Source organism: Parasteatoda tepidariorum, chromosome 8 (genome assembly GCF_043381705.1).
Source record: "Parasteatoda tepidariorum isolate YZ-2023 chromosome 8, CAS_Ptep_4.0, whole genome shotgun sequence".
Classification (NCBI taxonomy): Eukaryota; Metazoa; Arthropoda; class Arachnida; order Araneae; family Theridiidae; genus Parasteatoda; species Parasteatoda tepidariorum.
The window spans coordinates 19,844,974-19,863,197 of record NC_092211.1 but is presented as its reverse complement, the minus strand read 5'-3'; the positions used below and the strand labels follow the sequence as shown (position 1 = coordinate 19,863,197).

The 18,224-nt window shown below is 26.4% G+C and overlaps 1 protein-coding gene across 6 annotated transcripts in view; it reads left to right on the top strand.

Annotated features, from left to right (window-relative positions):
• The first annotated feature begins 621 nt into the window (after nucleotides 1-621).
• LOC107439560 (homeobox protein Meis1) overlaps nucleotides 622-18,224 on the top strand; it is a 271,514-nt gene continuing 253,911 nt past the window's right edge. For 2 of the 6 annotated variants that reach the window (XM_071184435.1, XM_043052522.2), the window contains exon 1: nucleotides 622-1,471. In XM_071184435.1, coding sequence (XP_071040536.1) covers nucleotides 1,212-1,471 — 260 coding nt within the window. In that variant the 5' untranslated portion in view covers nucleotides 622-1,211. The remainder of the gene's footprint in view (nucleotides 1,472-18,224) is intronic. The other 4 variants (XM_071184434.1, XM_043052530.2, XM_071184433.1 and 1 more) reach the window with 3 other exon arrangements.

Below are 18,224 nucleotides of genomic sequence, written 5' to 3'. Positions count from 1 at the left end.
ATCTTATAAAATATAAAGTGTTTACAATATAATAGTTACTGTTCGTGATATAATAATACTATTTGAAATAAAGGAAAAATTATTAATGAAGTGAAAAATTATCTTTAATTACTTAATATATCAAATCTTTTAAAGTATCAAATGTTTCTTATTTAATTAATGTTTAAAAAAGGATTCCAAGTGTTTTTAATAATGAAAATTGTGTTGAATTTTACTTTAATACTAATATTTATAAATAATCTCCAAAATGTAACTTTTTATTAGCCAATAAAATAGAAATAGAAAAAAAGGCATGGAAATTATCTGACTAAAAACTAAAATATATATTTAAAAAAAAATTGCCTTTGTAGTGTTTGTGTGATTTGCTTAGATCTTAATATCTTATAAAATCATAAGATTCATAATACAGTTTATTATTTCATAAATCAGCTAGAGATCATAATCAAACAGTTTGTGATAAATGGTAATTTTTTAAAAAATTTAATAGTTAAATAACTTTTCGAAAACAGAGCACTTTTATGAAAAAAGTTTATTCTTTCAATTTTTTTAATGTTTAGCGAAACATTTTAGTTTTATCTGTATTCGTTTTTCTAAAACACGGCAGCTTGTCTTTACCAACTTTCCCGCTGTTTTGAGTTTCGAGCGACTGCTATTACCGCAGCTTTGCGAGTGGCGCTACGATCGTTCTCGATCGTTTCGGGGGAAAATCGCGTGGCTTCTTTTAGTGGCACTTTATTGCGCCGGACAATAAGGGACGGTGCGCGGAATTTTTTCTTTAGCTTGTAGCCGGTGTGTGTTTGTGTATGTGTTGTCATTTGCAAGTGATTTAAGAGGTCAAAGTATACTTATAAAAATAATATAAAAAAGCACCGATTTTATACCGTTCTTAAAGGAAAACTGGATTTTTCGTAAGGAAGTTAATAAACAAAACTTTCCGGAAAGAAAAAAAAAAGTTTTGCAAAGTTTACTTGTTCACCTGTTTCGGCGCAATCCTTCCAAGATTTCTGATTTGTATATTATTTATTAAATGCTGTGATCGATTTATTTTGTGATCCTTGAAGGATAAAAATCGTCTGCCAAAAGGATATAATCGTTTGAAATATTAATTTAAATTATCTTTTGAGTGGTACGTTTGGTAAGTTAATCCTTTCGTGCGACAGCTATCTTTGACAGATTCTTGTAATTTGAATGGCCATAACAGACCGTTGCTTATGAAGAGTGAACCATACCCAATTGACCATTCCCTTGCTATGCAATACGAAGATGGTATGCCGCACTACGGCGGGATGGACGGTCCAACGTCCCTATACGACCCGCACGGGCATCGGGCAATGCAACCCCTATCTCATGCCCCACATATGAATCACACACCCTCAATGCACCAGTATCACAGCAATCATGTATCCATGTCTAACCATATTATGGGAACTGTACCAGATGTTCATAAGAGAGATAAGGATGCCATATATGGGTAATGTTTAATATATTATAATGTCTAATGATTTATTTATTCGTGTTTATTGTCTAAACTAGATCGATGTTTACATTGTTTGTATCATTTCGTATTTGATTCAGATTCAGTTCGTCCAACAGAAAAATACCCATGGGGTATTTACCATTTTTATTAAGCCCCTAGTTTTATTTAATTTTTCTTTTCATATTTAGAATTTATTTAATCAGAGCGTAACAACACCAAGTCTAAGAATTGTTATTTTAATTCAATATTTCACTAAGAATTATTATTTTAATTTAATTCAATAATATTAATTAAGACTTCAAAAACTTCTGTAAAAAAATGAGTGCTTACTTTCGGTTTCAATTTTTTACTGACTGGAACTTTATTAATGATTTTTTTTAATTGAAAAACTTTATTATTTCTTAAACTTATCAAATTGTTTATTGTTGTGATAAGAACTAGTTTGATTATTTGTGTTTTTTAACATTTCAGTGGTTTTTCATTGCTCAGGTTAGCTCCAATAGGACTTCGATAAAATTGTTGTTATTTGATAATTAATTTTAGAATAGTTTAAAATGTTTATGATTATAATTAGCTTACTCTTACACTTGTATAAATATTTTACTAAATAGAATTATGAATATTAAAATTAGTTAGGAATCAAGTATATAATTTATTTCGATATTAAAACTATCCATACAATCACTCATTCACTGAGGAAGGCTGTAATATTTATATCGAAAACTTTTTTTTCTGATAAAATTAATTTAATTGAAAATTAAACAGACTATATTATCGTAGTTACACAAGTATACAACCGTATTTATTATATATTTATCAATTCAGAAGCTGGTATTTCAATTAATAATAATTATTATTAAGTTGTATTATTGTTCAAATTAAAAAGTTCAAAAAAATTTATGACATTAGTGATTTTATTATTATTTAATTAGTGTAAAAGTGTCGAAAGTATTATACTTTTGGTGGTCTCATTTACAAACTTATTCACGCAAATATTTTAGAAATATGGCTTAGGTAAATATATAAACTTTCGATTGCGTAAAATTACAAATGCAGAACTTCAGAATAATCTGATAGTTGTAAAAGATCAATGCATTCAGCAGATACATTCTAGACTTATGAATTAGTTAGACATTTACCAATCTGATCTGCGAACATTAAAAATGTATTCACAAGATACAATTTAAAAATTTTTGTTAGTTAAAATTTATATATATGATTGCTATTTCTTTATAACACATAGTTCAAAGCAGTCATAAAAGAGTTATTTTCTAGTATTCTATAACCCGTAGATCTATCCAAAATATTGAAATTTTCATGCAACAGCGCTTCGTACTACAGATTTAGTTAATATTCTTTCTTATAAGGAGTCGGAGCATGGAAATAAATCTTCGTCTTGTCACAAAGAATTCGATTTGGGAAGCAATTTAGTCTCTTAAGTGGACAGACATCTTTAAGAACGAGTTTCGATATTAAATCACTTCTTTAGGGTAGTAGTAGACTTATTAGAATTCATAGACTGATCTCGAACCTGTAATTCAGAATTCAAATCCCCGTGACGATTCTTTTTCATCACTCGCTACGCTGCAATCACAAATATAAATACATTTCACCGAGGTTAAGTAAAAATTTAGATGGGACTGATCTTTTTCAATAAAAAAAGTGATTAAAAAGTAACGGGGGGTGTTTGGACCTTGGTTATGACATGGAGTAAAAGATTCTAATGAAACTACCATACTGTATATAATGGCATTTCTGGTAAAAACAAATTCTGGTTTATAAAATCAAAATATCCGATATACAAACTATTCATTTGGTAATGTTTCCGTTCAATGTTAACGATTTACCGTGAATTCTGGTTTTCAAAATTATCGTTCTTGTTACCACACATGTAATAAAACATACAAATCTCAAAAGTAAATTTAACCGGATAATTAATTGTCATATCATGTTTTAAGGTATGATAAAATAATCAAATTTTATTGCACATTATAAAAGCATATTTTATTGTTAATTTTTCTAAAATCATTAGTAACTTCGTAACACTTCGGTAAAAATTACTGAGCTTTTTGGTGTTTCCATAAAGTCAGAAACGCGGTAAATTTTACTACATTTTGGTAGTTTTGATCGAAATTTTTTTTATCAGCAGCAGAATCAATGTGTACGAAAAACATTATGGTTTATTAAAAACCATTATGAAAACAAAGTTCTGATTTTAAGAAGCGATCTGAAAATTTTTTGGAAAAACTAATCATTATTGTTGCTTGAAAAATGTTCAAAATTATTTTGAAATTATTACTTCATTTTATTTTTAAAATTATAACTTCATCGCTGATGTTGTATGTGTATGAAATATTGGTTAAAAAATTTTTTTAAATGCAACATTTTAATTTTATTAAAAAATGTTAAATCCAAAAATTGTCTTATTCTGTTTTGTTTACGAACTTTAATATCATGTAGTTAGTAAAACGTAACTTGTCCCATTAAAGAACCTTGGAAAAAAATGTATTAGTTAATTAAAAGTTCAGACTTTTTTTCGTATTTACTATATTAAACTATTTTTAGAATTATTTTGTAATTGGAATGCTAGAATGTTTAAAAGATTTTTTTTTTAATGAAATATCCGAATAGAAAAAAACTGCAGTGTTTTTTTATTCACTTAAATATTAATGCATGTGTCCTATATAATGCAATGTATGTGTCCCGATTTTTCACGAAATTCCAAAAATCCTATTTATCATTATTATTATTATTTTTTTAAATTTTTTTAGTAAAAATAAATAAGTTACAGACTTTTTTTGATAAAAATTGAGCTAAATATCATATTGCAGTTTCAAATTTTTTAATAAAAATCAGTTAAATAAATATTTATTTCAAGCTTTTTAACAGTTTAACTACACAAATTAATTGTATTTAAACTGAATGCTTTACTTGTCTTAGTATCAGTTATTATTATTCTTTTATTTCAATTTACTGCATTCTTTTTCAGTTTAGGTAATTTATCTATGACCTGTGCCATTATGTTCGCTTACACACAAGTTTCCTTTAATTTTATTTTGAAATATTTAAACGATTTTTAACGAAGTATCCAAAAATAAAAATGTGCCGAGTGCTTTTTCAATTAATTAGATTGTATTTATCGAATTATATTAAAATATTTATATTCCTTTGTTGTTGAAGCTTTTAATCGAATCCATACTTTACAATGAGGTCTTTTAAAATTTTGACTAAACGACAATCGTTAAGTTGCCAAAATATGGAAAATACATAACTATTAAGAAAAATATTTACTAAAATAATTATTTTTCTTTCCAACTTCAACGTTCAACATTGTTTCATTTTTTGTATCCTTTTAGTTTTTTTTTTCTTTTTCATTTTTTTCTAAAGTTAGGAAAACGAAAAACTATCCTCTTTTTGTTTATTTTGTTGTTTATGAGTTATTTTTTAGAACTGAATAGAATAATTTTAAAGGATTAGTCATCGCTTTAATACGACACGTGGAAACCGAAGGCTTGTGTTCTATTTTTTATTAAATTTGAAAATCCCTCTTTGGTTTTTATACCTTTGGTGACGAGTTACTTTAGATATAAATTTGTAGCTAGTCACACTTAATATCTGTGTTTAATTAGTTTAAATTCAGTATAAGGCATTATTTTTTATCATGTATTTAAGCTAAATGTTAATATTTTATTTTTGCTTATGTTAACAATATATTATCTTTGATAATGAATTAGTTCAAATTTATAATATGTCACGTTTCACACTCAAAAGTTAATAATTATACTTTTGTTATCTTGACATCATTACCTTTGATAATGAGTTAATGAAAATCATTATAGGAATTAATTTTCGGTAAAGTTCTATATACTCATAAATATCTATATTTTAAATTTTGTAATGTCTCTAGATTCTTAGATAAATGTTAATGACTTAAATCCACTATATGAAGTTCATGGTCATGTTTTAAATACATGTGATTAGTTAAAATGCAAATTTTTTGAAACGATTCGAAATTTTTTCGATTAAATGATAATGAATTAACTAAAATCGCTGTGTGAATTTATATGCGGTTACCTGAACAATTTTTTTTAAATTATTATTTTTAAGATTTTAGATAAATGATATTGAGTTGGTTAAAATTAAGATAGATATTGAGTTAGTATATGCTTTTTGCCTGGCTTCATGCACACTTTTAACTGTTAGGTTTTTATATCGATTTAAAAAGTTTATGCTATGTCTCTTTATGTTATATCTATGGTGATGCATAATCAAAAATCGCTTTTATAACTTTATAGTTAATCATGTTTTGTTTATATGGAGATATATATTTTTCGAGATCAATCACATGATTTTCGTTACGTTCTTTACCTGAAAATTATTTGAAACGTTGCTTCCATTTTCTCCTGAAAGCCTATGGAATGTAAGGATTATTTTTGTTGATGCTTGAAAAGGATGACCTTGGAAACGGAAGACTCCCCATAGTCCAATAGGGGGGAGAGATGATTGCTCTTTTGTTCACTGATACAAAGTGAATCTTCCTGGGTTCTCAGAAAACTAACCCTTTCCTTATTTAGAAAACCCACTCTGTGGTCTGTGAAAGTTATTGTTATGTGATAACGGTTTTTCCTATTTTTGTTATAAAAAAAAAAAAACTCATTCTTAAAATTAGATTTTTATTTACAAGAGCAAGCTGCATTTTTGACAAAATGTCCACTGACTTAAAATTAGTAAATTTCTGTCAAAATTTATTATGAACATCATATTTAGTTGGTTAGCGATGTCTTTTAAGTAAAATGCTGCACTGAATAAAGGATGTTATTATTTTTGATACCTTTTTTCTAAAGTTAAATTTACGTTGGTGCTAATTGTTTTCCTCATTTGTTGGATGCAAAGGCCAACCCACAATTGTTACAAAGAGTTTGAATAGTCAAATAGTTGTTCAATAGATATAGTTGTTCAATAATCAAAGAGTTTGAAAATGTCCTAAAATCAGCAAAGTTTCTAGTAGATGTGGGGATATATCTGAATCATAATAGCTTTCGTACTCAGTTTATCATTTTCTTGAGTATTTAAATAAGTTTTGCTGCTAAATGATGAAATAAGCCTCATTTATAGTAATTCGCTTTAAGCTTTTCCTTGTTTAAATGTTCTAAAAAGTTTTTTTTTTAATTCTAATATTCAGAGGTTACTATTTCTAAATTTCATTTTATAAACCGTCGTTGAACAGCCGACCCAATTTAGGGTTTACGACAACTAATGTTCAACTCCACAGCCTTGTAATCTTGAACCCTATCAACAAGACAAGGGAACTCCTGGATCTGAGAGAAATTTGCTTTCGGAGAGGACTTTTAGATCGAACTAACCCGCATTTGCGTTCCATGGTGAGGAAAACCACACAAATTTCCCACGGTTATCTTGATGGCAAGGGAACTCTAACCAATGATCCGTCAACCACTGAAGATATTTTAAGTCAGCACTGCAGCCATTGCTGGGATTCGAACCTGGTTCATCTCATTGGGAGGCGAGTGCTCTTTCCCCTAAGCCACCACGGCACTAAATTTGTTAAATTAATGTTAACTATGTACATTAAAAGAAAAAATATATCAAAAATATAATAAACTTATTCAGTGCATTTTATAATAAAATCCATGTGATGCCAGTCGTAAATGGAGACTACAAAATCCTGAGAATTACTCAGAATTTTAAATAAGTAGTATCTTGGGTATTTAAATAAGTATTACTCCTGAATAATGAAGTAAACTTCATTCATTGAAATTCACTTTAGGCTTTTCTTTTTTAAAAGCTCTTAAAATTTTCAGTTTTTTATTTACTTTTATATTTAGAGATTTCTAATTTTAAATTTAGTAAAGTAGCGACAACTGCGCACGTTAAAGGAAAAAATACATCTTTTACTATTCGAAATCGTGAATTTAAAAATATAGTAAACTTATAAGCTCATTTTATAATCAAAACTATGTGAAGTCGGTAGTAAATGGGAAGTGTTGCCGTCACTATAAAATTGTAGTTGTTAAAATAATGTTATTTTTGTGTTTTATTGACTATGAAATCCACTCTATCTAGAATATTTTAGATCTTATGTGATAGTTAGCATGATATTTATGTAGTTTCATTACATATATTGAATTTTTTTCTAGTTGATGTGTCGATCACACAAAAAAAGTTTTTTTTTCCATCAATCACACGTAGATTTAATTAACATCTTTATTAACTATTCAATTTTCTTACTATAATTAACAATTCCATGTTGTAAAGCAATCACGCGATTCATATCTTCAATCAGATATTAACTTTTAATGTATCGTGTGTATGCATCAGTTGTAGCGCCTAACAGCTTCAAGCTAAGGAAGTTATGCATAAAAAAGGTGTCGTAGAAATGCAATTCTGCGGGTTGGAAGATAACAGACTGTAATGAATAGTCTTCGCATTTTCAAAAACAATTAGCAAATCTCAAGCTGTAAAAATTTTTTCACCTGCTCTTTTACAATGAGCCAACTGCCACCAAATATGAATCCTGCCAAATATATGACAAATTCAACTAAGAAGTTATTAAAATTTATGTGAATTTTCGTCAGTAATGTAAATTAAAATAGTAATGCTTTTCATAAATAAATACATTTTTTTTTTTAAATAATACATTTATTTCAATTTCTAGTTCTTACTATATATATTATAGAAATCAAATTTCCTTTTTATTTTCTATTCGTTGTTGTTTTTAATTTAGTCCAGTTGCATAATTTTGTTTTCTCTTTTTCTATTTTTCCGTTGATTTTATTGGCTTATAGGTCATAAAGATATAATATATAGAATATGCGACGCATACTTGTAATATAAATTTTAATATGTATTTCAAGTATATATATAGTTTTGTATTCTTCTTATTTATATTCTATGTTCTGTTATTTGATTGATCATATTTATCATTACTTCTAAACTGAAAGTGTTTACATTTTTTGTATGGATACCATTTTATAGTCCGCGAAGTTTATAAGGTTACCATACAATTCACTTTCGTTCTATTTCGTTATTTATTTATTTATTGTAAAATAACTTTTAATGGAAGAATGAAACTGATAGAAACTGACTCCCTAATCTTGCCTTAACAAAGAAGTATCTATTAAGTTTTTATTAAACTAGATTATTTCATATTATTTAATTTGTTTAAATAATTTAGTCAAATTGTTAACTGCAAAATTAGTCCTAAATCTTGAAAAACATTAGCTTTAGTATTAATTATTTCAGGTTTTGTAATTTTAATATAGAATTTCAGAATTTGAATAAATGGTATGGAATAAAATATAATTATTTTAAGTTAAATACAATGAATTATTTTTTTCTTTGAATTTATATTTTGTTGTACCAAGAAAAAAATTATGGTTAAAACTATCCCAATATGATAAAATTTATGTTGCTTCAAGCTTTTTAAGAACACCAAAAAGCTCGGAATTTTCACCTAGGTGATTTCGTTATAATTTTCGTAAAATTATCAATGAAATAATCTAATTTATAATGCTTTAAAAATTTTTGTAAATAGAGTAAAATTTTAAATATTATCATGATACCTTAGAGCATGGCATAAAAAACCATTTATTCGGTTAAATTTACTTTTCAGATTTGTATTTTTTTACTTATTTTAAGATGTTTTTCGTCTTCCCTTAACCAGAAATGTCATTACTATAATTACGGTTATTTCACGAAATTTTTTCTCCGTTTGTTGTACTATAATAAATATTACGACATATTTATTTATACTATTTATTTTATACTCTTGTCTGCATTTTTTTTTATTGTTAAAAACCTTTTTATTTAATATCGGCTTGATAGAATAAAAAATTCGAACTTATTCAACCATAACACACTTTTCTTCAGGAATCGAATCTTATACGAACCTACAGAAGCATAATCGTGAAATTGCCTAAAACACAACCTACCGAATTTCACGATAAACTTCAAAAATTTAAAAATATATCTAAATAAATACAACAAAAAATCTTCTTAAAAAAATAAAATAGCACTTCACTTCTGAGCTTTACCCCAAGACAATCTCCGTATATTCCAGAACCCCCCACTATAAATATAATCGAAAAATAACCTCTCCCCTCTTGGTGTTCTAGCCTTTTAAATCCAGGCACGGGGGTTTTCTAAAAGGCAGCGGATGAACAGTGACGCGAAGTTTACCGCCGTGAATGCGGGGAGGGAGAACCGGCGTTGCCGATCGGTGGGAAGCCGGCGTGACGAGAATGGGATCCGTTCGAAAAATCATAGTTCGACCGAAATCCTTAATCTTAAGAGGATTTAAGTGGTTCAAGTTCTTTTTTAGTTGTTTTTATGGGTATTTCATATCCGTTTATATATTTTTAGCTCCTATTTATTTAAAATACCATCAATTCTTTCTTTCTCATGGAAGATTTTATTGTTGGAGTGAAAACTGTCTTTTGATAGTTGTAGAATTAAAGTGCAAATTATTTGTTATAGAATTATGATACAAAAATTATCGTTTGAATATTGATTGAATTCGGTGACGATTAAAAAAGTTAATATGTTATGATATGAATGATGCTTGTATATCTGTTGTAGAATTAAAGTGCGAATTATTTGTTATAGAATTATGACACAAAAATTATCGTTTGAAGATTGATTGAATTCGATGACGATTAAAAAAGCTTAAATGTTACGATATGAATGAATAATTTTACTCTCATTTGTATTATCGTAATTAATTTAAGTAATTGAGCACGACGACAACTAATTTAATAATTGAATAATGTTTAATTAAAGTTTTTAAATATGAGTATGATAAAGACAAAAAAAAAATATTAATTATACGCTGGGATATGAATAAGTTTGTCGAAAGTTTTTATCAGGAAAAATGTCTATAAATAAGAAATTAAATATTTGATTGGATGTTCTATTTTTACTTGTGTGGAACTTATTTAAAACACATTTAGAATCTCTTACGTTTATTTTTTCATTCTGTAGCAGTTTTTAAATAAATTTTAAAAGATAATGGGTACAACCCTATTTCTATATGTGATACATTATATAATCACAGTAAGACTAGTTTCAGGAACCATAATATTACTCTTTAAATCACCATTATATAATTTAACCATGGAATTTCCTGAAAGATCTATTATCTCGCGTGAAATTTAACTTAGAAACTTAAAAAATTTTAAATTTAACCCTTCTTTTGCTCAAATTGCATACAAATTGTTTATTTGTTTTAATTATGAAACTTTGCTTTCCTTATTTTATAAAAACTTGAACTGTAAATTAAAAACATTAATTAAATACTTAGACTTAATACATTTTATGTAAGAACTTAGTTTAAGTCTAGGATAATGCATTGTTTATTTTTTCAAATTAATGTAAATCATTATATAGGTATTTTGAAATAATAAACTACAAATTGTATGCAATCAGCTGTTTTATAATTAACTTTGATAATTAATTTTGGTAATTAGTTGCATCTGGTAATCTTTTCAAAATTTGTTGGTTTCCATGTGAAAAAATTATTTTTTGATTTTGAACCTGTCAATACCTAAACGCATGTTAAATATGCAAGAACAATAACCCACAATGATCTAAAGAAACATATCAACATACTGTGGTGTTTGCTAACGTTTCGTCATTTTTGAAACATTTCTAAAATTGTACTTTAGAAGGAAAATTAATGATTTTTTTTTTCTACGAATGATTATCGGAAAATTATTCCACATTTCATTTTAACCCTTGTTAACGTGTTATACACTAGTTTGACCTTGACTGTTAAATTTTACGACACCCTGCTTAAACATTAAATACCATTATGGACCTTAAAATCACACGAGTAGTCAAATTAAATTTTTACGTTTAACTTTCTTAAGAATAAGGAAATTGATTTTTTAAACAGTAATTTAATAAAAGATCTGAAGTTTATAAATGATTCGACATCCATGAAATTTTAATTTAATTTTAAAACTGAAACGAAATTGACAATTTTAATGAAATATGATCTGAATCTTGAGGTTTTCTTTTTATTTCAATTTTATTATAAAAATTTTAGTACTCGGTAAATAAACAAATAATAACGTTTAATTAAATGAAGAAAAATTGAAAATTAAATCAAGGGCGATCTTGTTTATTATTTATGTTATCGCTGCAAATGTTATTTGCAATTAATAAAAAATCAAAATTTTAAATTAGTTTTTGCTTTTTATTGAGTTATGAAAATTCGCATTCAAAACTTACGTAAGATTTAACCAAAGAATAAGAAGTTGAAACTTTTTTTAATAAACGTTAATTTTCGTTCGTAAAACTTTTTCTCTCTCCTAAAGCAAAACTAGATTTCGCAAATGTATTGTTCATTTGAATTGATTCATTAAATTAATTTCATAATTTTCGAAAACCAAAATTAAATGTTGATATTTTGCGAATGTTTTTGAGTGTATAAGTTAAAGATCTAATGACTGCTTAACGGCTTTAAAATTTTATTTATATATATTTCACTCTCTTATACAGATTTCGTGATCAATCTTTTAATGTAGATTAATCTTATTTTTCTTTTTAATTCTTAACAAGAGTAACCACAGCTTTTTTGTTCCACAAATTTTATGCAGAAATTGTATTAGTTATCTTTTTAACTGCAAATCTATTTGGATTTTTATTGTTAGCTGTAAATTAAAACGAACGAGTTTCAGATATTTTATTTATTATATTTTTCCCTACATGGTGCTTAGTTGTAAAGTAAAATAAATGGTAGTAAAATTAACGAATGGATAAATAATAATTCCGACAAAAAAATCAAATTTTTTTGCGTTTTAAGAGAACTAGAAATTTTTATTCTTTGATAATGACAATTCATTCTTTTTTCTGCTCTGCAAATTACAAATGGTAGTTAAATAAATATTTTACGTCTTGTTTTATTCTGTGTATTTTATTAGTTAATTATTACTATAAATAGATTAATTATTACTATAGATTAACTATTACTATAGATTAATCATTACTATAAATTATTTTTAAATGATATATATCTAGTTAAATTAAATAAATGCGTAGAATGAGTTAAAATTTAGTTTATTTAAATTTTTACGAAACTTCCAATATTTTTAATTTTATAAGTTAAATGTCCTCATTACACAAATCAGAAGTGTTTCAATTATTATTTTCTCCACTTTTGTCTTGATTTGCATTGCTGGTAGAAAAATTAAATGAATGAGTACGTATACTTAAGAGGTATTTCTTTCTATTAAATGTGCGCTTTGTTTGTAAATTTCTGTAAATTATAGTAAAATTATATAAGCGAAAAAAAATCTATGATTCGAATTTTCAAAATTAAAAGTTTTCATATTGTCTAAATATTTATGAATCATTATTTCTCCTCTTAATAACTGGGTTAATTTGTGTATGTACGTTTCGTTATTTAGTTTTTTTTACACTTGTTCATAAAATTAATGAATAATAGTAAAATTGGTTGAAAAGAATTGAAATTTAAATTGTTTAAATTTGAGATTAAACTTTCGACATTCGCTAAATATTGGTTGCTAATATGGGAGATTTTAATTACCTTACATGTTCATAACAAATGTTTTAAACAAGTTTCCAACTATGCTTCTTCACGATTTGATTGTCAGTAGCAAAATAGAATGAATGCTTCTAGAATCTTTGGATTTTTTTCCTTTTATAAATGGATTGTTGTTAAATTGAATGGATGTGTATTATCAACAAAAAGTAAGTTCATTAAAGCACATTTGACAGTTTTTCCATTAAATATTTAATTGTTATTTTCAATGGCTATTTTTCTTGATTTTCCTTGTTGGTAATAAATAATAGGGTCAGTTTGTGGTGTGATTTTATTTCCTTTTTTTTTCTTTCTACATTGAAATATTTATTTGATGAGGTGTTTTGTAATAAGGTTGAATGAATAGCAATAAAATAAAATGAATTAGTAATATAAATTTAAAATTAAAAAACTCACATCAAAGTATTTGTTGCACAAATTTCCTGCAACATTAATAAATAAATAATACAAATAAATAGTTTAAATCATAAATTAAAAAACTTAGGACCATAACAATCCTGTATTAAACATGTTTTCAACTTTTCTGATCTCTTTCCTTTTTTTCCTTTTTTTTTCCTTTTTAGAAATTTTTGACTGAGTTTGATCATAATATTGCATAAGTTTGCAGCAACTTATATACAACGCAATGACGAAAATCATGCAAATAATTTTCAATGATTCAAAGCATATGACGGTTTTTCAGATCAAAGTATGGTGATTTATTCAATTACTTTTTAATTGTTTCTAAAACCATCCCCTTTTTCATCTCGTCGTCAATATAAGTGTCAGGAAAATTATGTTATATTTGAGGAAATACAAAAAAAACTTTTTATAACGAATGCATTATATGAGTATAAAAATTAATTATGTTTTGAATAAAATTTTAAATCAGTTATAGGTTATTTTATGGTCTTAGTTATGCGATCCGCAGCTCATTGATGGGTTTCTTTGCGGTCTTAGTCACGAAATCTGTAACTTGGGGTAATTAGTAATCATGGAGTAATGTTTTGGTATTAATCATGAAATTCGTAACTCATACATGGGTTACGTTACGGCCTTAGTTACGAAATTAATAAATCATTTATATATTATGTTATTTATGGGTATTGTTTTATTAATGTAACCTGTAACTTTTTTATAGGTTGCCTTAGTACTAGAATCTGTAACTTCTTTATAGGTTAAGTTATGGGCTTAGTTTTGGGATTCAAAACAAGCTAAATAAATTTTTTTAATTTTATTTTTAACCTTCTTGTGCGATGCCGATAAAAAGTTTTTTTTTTCAATACTTATCTAATTAGATTTTTATTTTTTAAACATGAAATTAAATGCAGAAAAATTTACTTTTAAAAATAATTTGTTTTTGATGGTTAATATTTTTTCTTGATGAGATTAAGTTTATTCAATTGGTAAAGCAAGTGCCATTGTTTCCCTTACGAAACTGAACGGAAAAACAATAAAATAAAAAACAATAAAATAAAAAGTTATAAAATGAAAAAATAAAAAATTAAAATGTAGTTACAAAAAGGTTTTAAGATCTAAACAAGCTCAATCAACCCCCTTTTTTTCTTAAATTTTCCAAAAATTTAAAACATTTTTGGTTTGTTAATTCTTGTTAAATATTCATAAACTTAACAAAAACTTCAAATTATCAAAATTATAAATTCTCCTGAGTCTCATATAAATTTTTTGAAAATCAATAATTTGAAAGTAAAACAAAAGACTATAATCTCACTTTTATGAATAACAATAAAGCATTTTGTGCCAGCTTTTAAATTCGAAATTCACAGTTCAATTTGCGACGCACCCAAAAATTCCATGGTACAATTGACAGAATTTGCAAAGAAACATAATGACTAACCTACAAAAGTTTTTTTTTTTTTCTCCATTTTCGATAAGAAGTCATTATTATTAATGGCAGTAGCTATGCTGTGGGATTTTTTTTATTAAGAATAATCTGTTGCTGAGCACAAATAAAAGCAAAAAAAAACTTTTATAAATAATAACACCTTACCTGACAGGAGATTGATTAAAACTTTATGCTAATGGTCTAGCTACCAGTCGCATTTGATGTTTTCAATAGTAAGGAGATCAACGGAATCATTGTAATGAACGCAGACTTGATGTGTAGTGCTAATCATTATTACATCAATCGTATTCCGACGTATATTCCATTAAATGCTTCGTTCCTTTTAATCAACGACACATAACTACATTAATTAGCGATCGGGCTCGAATAATTGACTAATGTTGACGTTGAGATGTGTAATTTGAAGTCGGCTACTCTAATCTTAGATTTTAAATGCGATCTCTTTAAGTTGTGCTGAGTGTTTAATAAAATTTAAAGTGATTGCATAAAATTAACGCTCAGCGTCATGAAAGTATTCAGAAAAATATTTCTCGTTAATTTATTTTTTAAAAAAACCTAATGGACTTAAACATTTTATAGTTTTTTTTAATATGAATTACAAAGCATAACTGGCAATGTCATGACACAATTCTTCTAACAAATGTATTAATATAACTCATAAAAGAATTACATATTCCGTAATTCTTGAAGTTTGAAGCTGAGATGTGCAATTTGAAAGCGGGAACTCCAAATTTAGATTTTAAATGTGATCTCTTTAGTACTGTGTGTTAAATAAAATAATACTACATAAATAAACGCTTACAGCAACAAAAATATTGAAAAGTTTTTTTTAAAAATTTTTATTTGAAAAGAAATGCTGAATTCATAATTTTATATATTTATTTTTTTATTATGACATAACATAACTGACTTATGGCAGAATTCTCGTAACCAATGTCTTAAAATAATCCTTAAATGAATTAAAAGTGACAAATAAGAGAATTAGATAAGACCATAACATAACCCATACGGTACTATCATTTTCTAAATATAAATCACATAGCATAAGTGATAATGTCATGATATAATTCTTCTTACTGAGACATAGCATAACCCATGAATAAATTACAGATTCTATAATTCTTGTAGTTAATGTTTAAGTTGAGTGTAATTGGAAAGCAGGAACTCCAAATCCAGATTTTAATCAGATTCAAATTCAGATTAACTTCTAAATGTAGTTTTATTTTTAAATTTTGATTCTAACAACAATCGGCGTGTTTTTTAAAATAAAATATCGGTTGAATATTTTTAAGCTCTGAAATGTACCATAAATATCATTGTATACTTTTAAGTATATAACCAGTAAAAAATAGAAAAAAGTATAACTTTTGCACTGCGCACAGTGTTTAAACTTTTTCACTTCAAGCCTCTACGTCAGGGGAAACTCCATGGACGTTTTCCTTCCTCAAATAAATACAGGTCCCACGATCCCCAAGCAAGCTTACGCATTTTCATCTTATTATGTTATTTGTTTCTCTTTCTCTCTCTTGCTCTGTTTGTTAGTTTGTTAAATTAATTATTTTGAAAGCGTAATATTTATTTTGCGCTGTGTAGCTGCTCTCGGCTTTTGTTCCATTTAGCCGTGGTTCTATATTGCACCTTAGTGTCATAAAAATTTACTATAATCTTAAAAAAGTGTTAAATTAAAAATTCTTTTTTTTTGTTAGAAAAAAAGAAAAGGAACGACATTTAGGAACAAGTTTTTAAGTTTAAAATGTAGTTATGAAGTCATGAAGTATATTGACTGCTTAAAATGATTGATAGACACTAATATATATATATTTTTTTTTTTTTGCTTCAAATGCCGCGTGCGTGAAAGGCTCTTTTAAATTCTTCCTATAAGTTCTTGGAAGTGCGATAAATATTATTATTGAGCAGCTTGATCGAACTTTTTAAAAGTATGACGTAAATGATCAAAATCATTCATTAAGAGATATGACTGGAATTTTCTGACAGTGAACGCTGCTTCATATCAGGTAACAGTAAAAAGTAATGACGTCGCGTTACTCTCTTTCCCTGTTTATTTTTGCGTATCGGTGACGTCATTGTTTTTTTAATTCTCAGTTGGCCATCTCCCAATATCAGTATTTAGGAAAAGGATACATAGTGAAAAGTGAACACAAAAAATAAATAAATAAATTTGTAAATTTTAAAAATTATTGTTTTTGTTCAAAAAATAATATCGTTCTCAGAGTGAAGAGACTCCTAAAACATTTTCAAACGAATTTTTAACCATGGCCTTACAGGCCTCTATTTGAAAGGATCCCTCCTCTACAATGAACCGCATTGAAACATTAATGTACCTAGAAAAGCAAGCATGGTCAAAACTACCAGATAATGGTAAAATTTAGAGTGTTTCTGGCTCTAAGGGAAAAACCAAAAGTTTGGTAATTTTTATCGAAGCACTTATTAACAATAAGGTATTGTTTTACAAAATGTAATAAAGTTTGGTAAAGGCGGTAATTTTTCCATGATACTTTAAAGCATGAGATGAAAATTATTTATTCGGCTAATTACTTTTCAGTTTCGTTTTTTTTATAGATAAATTTGAAAACCAATGAACTGAAAAATTACCTAATGAATGGACTAAATACCGTATATTTAAGTATTTTTAACCAAAACGATGTATTTTTTTTTAATAAAAGAAAAGAAAAAAAAGCAGAAATTTCATTCATATAGTAAAATTTTTATCCTTTATTAACTTATCCTTTATTAAAACTTTTTATCCGTTATTTTGTAGTTTATTTTGCTTCAAACCAAGTTTAAGCGTCATTTTTTTAGTATAAATAAATGATATTTTTTGTGCTTGATACTATGGTTTCCAGTGAACAGGAAAAATGTTGAACCATAACATTTTATATCTTTTAAACATGTTATTAAAATTACTGCTAATTTGGACGAAAGTATGATTCAAGGTATCAATGTGAAACAGATTTTTTTCAGGGTAATTAATGATAAGTAAAAAAAATTGAGGAAATTAAATATGTTTTCAAATTAAAATAATTGGCAAGTTTCGGCCCTGTTTTTAATATTTTTTAGTTTGTTGACTGTTAAAATTATGATTACATTTTTTAAATTATCATACTTAACTAGTAATTCAAATATGTTATGTTCAAAAATAGAATTGAAATGATAAAAGCTTAATAAAATTTCGTATTAAATTAAATCAAAACGTTATTGTAAAATATTGTAAGAAAAATTTTAAAAAAAAACGACAATTTGATTTTGTGTAAATTAAAGAGAGATTGAGAAGTGCGCAGATAAACGAAACTTTTTAAAAA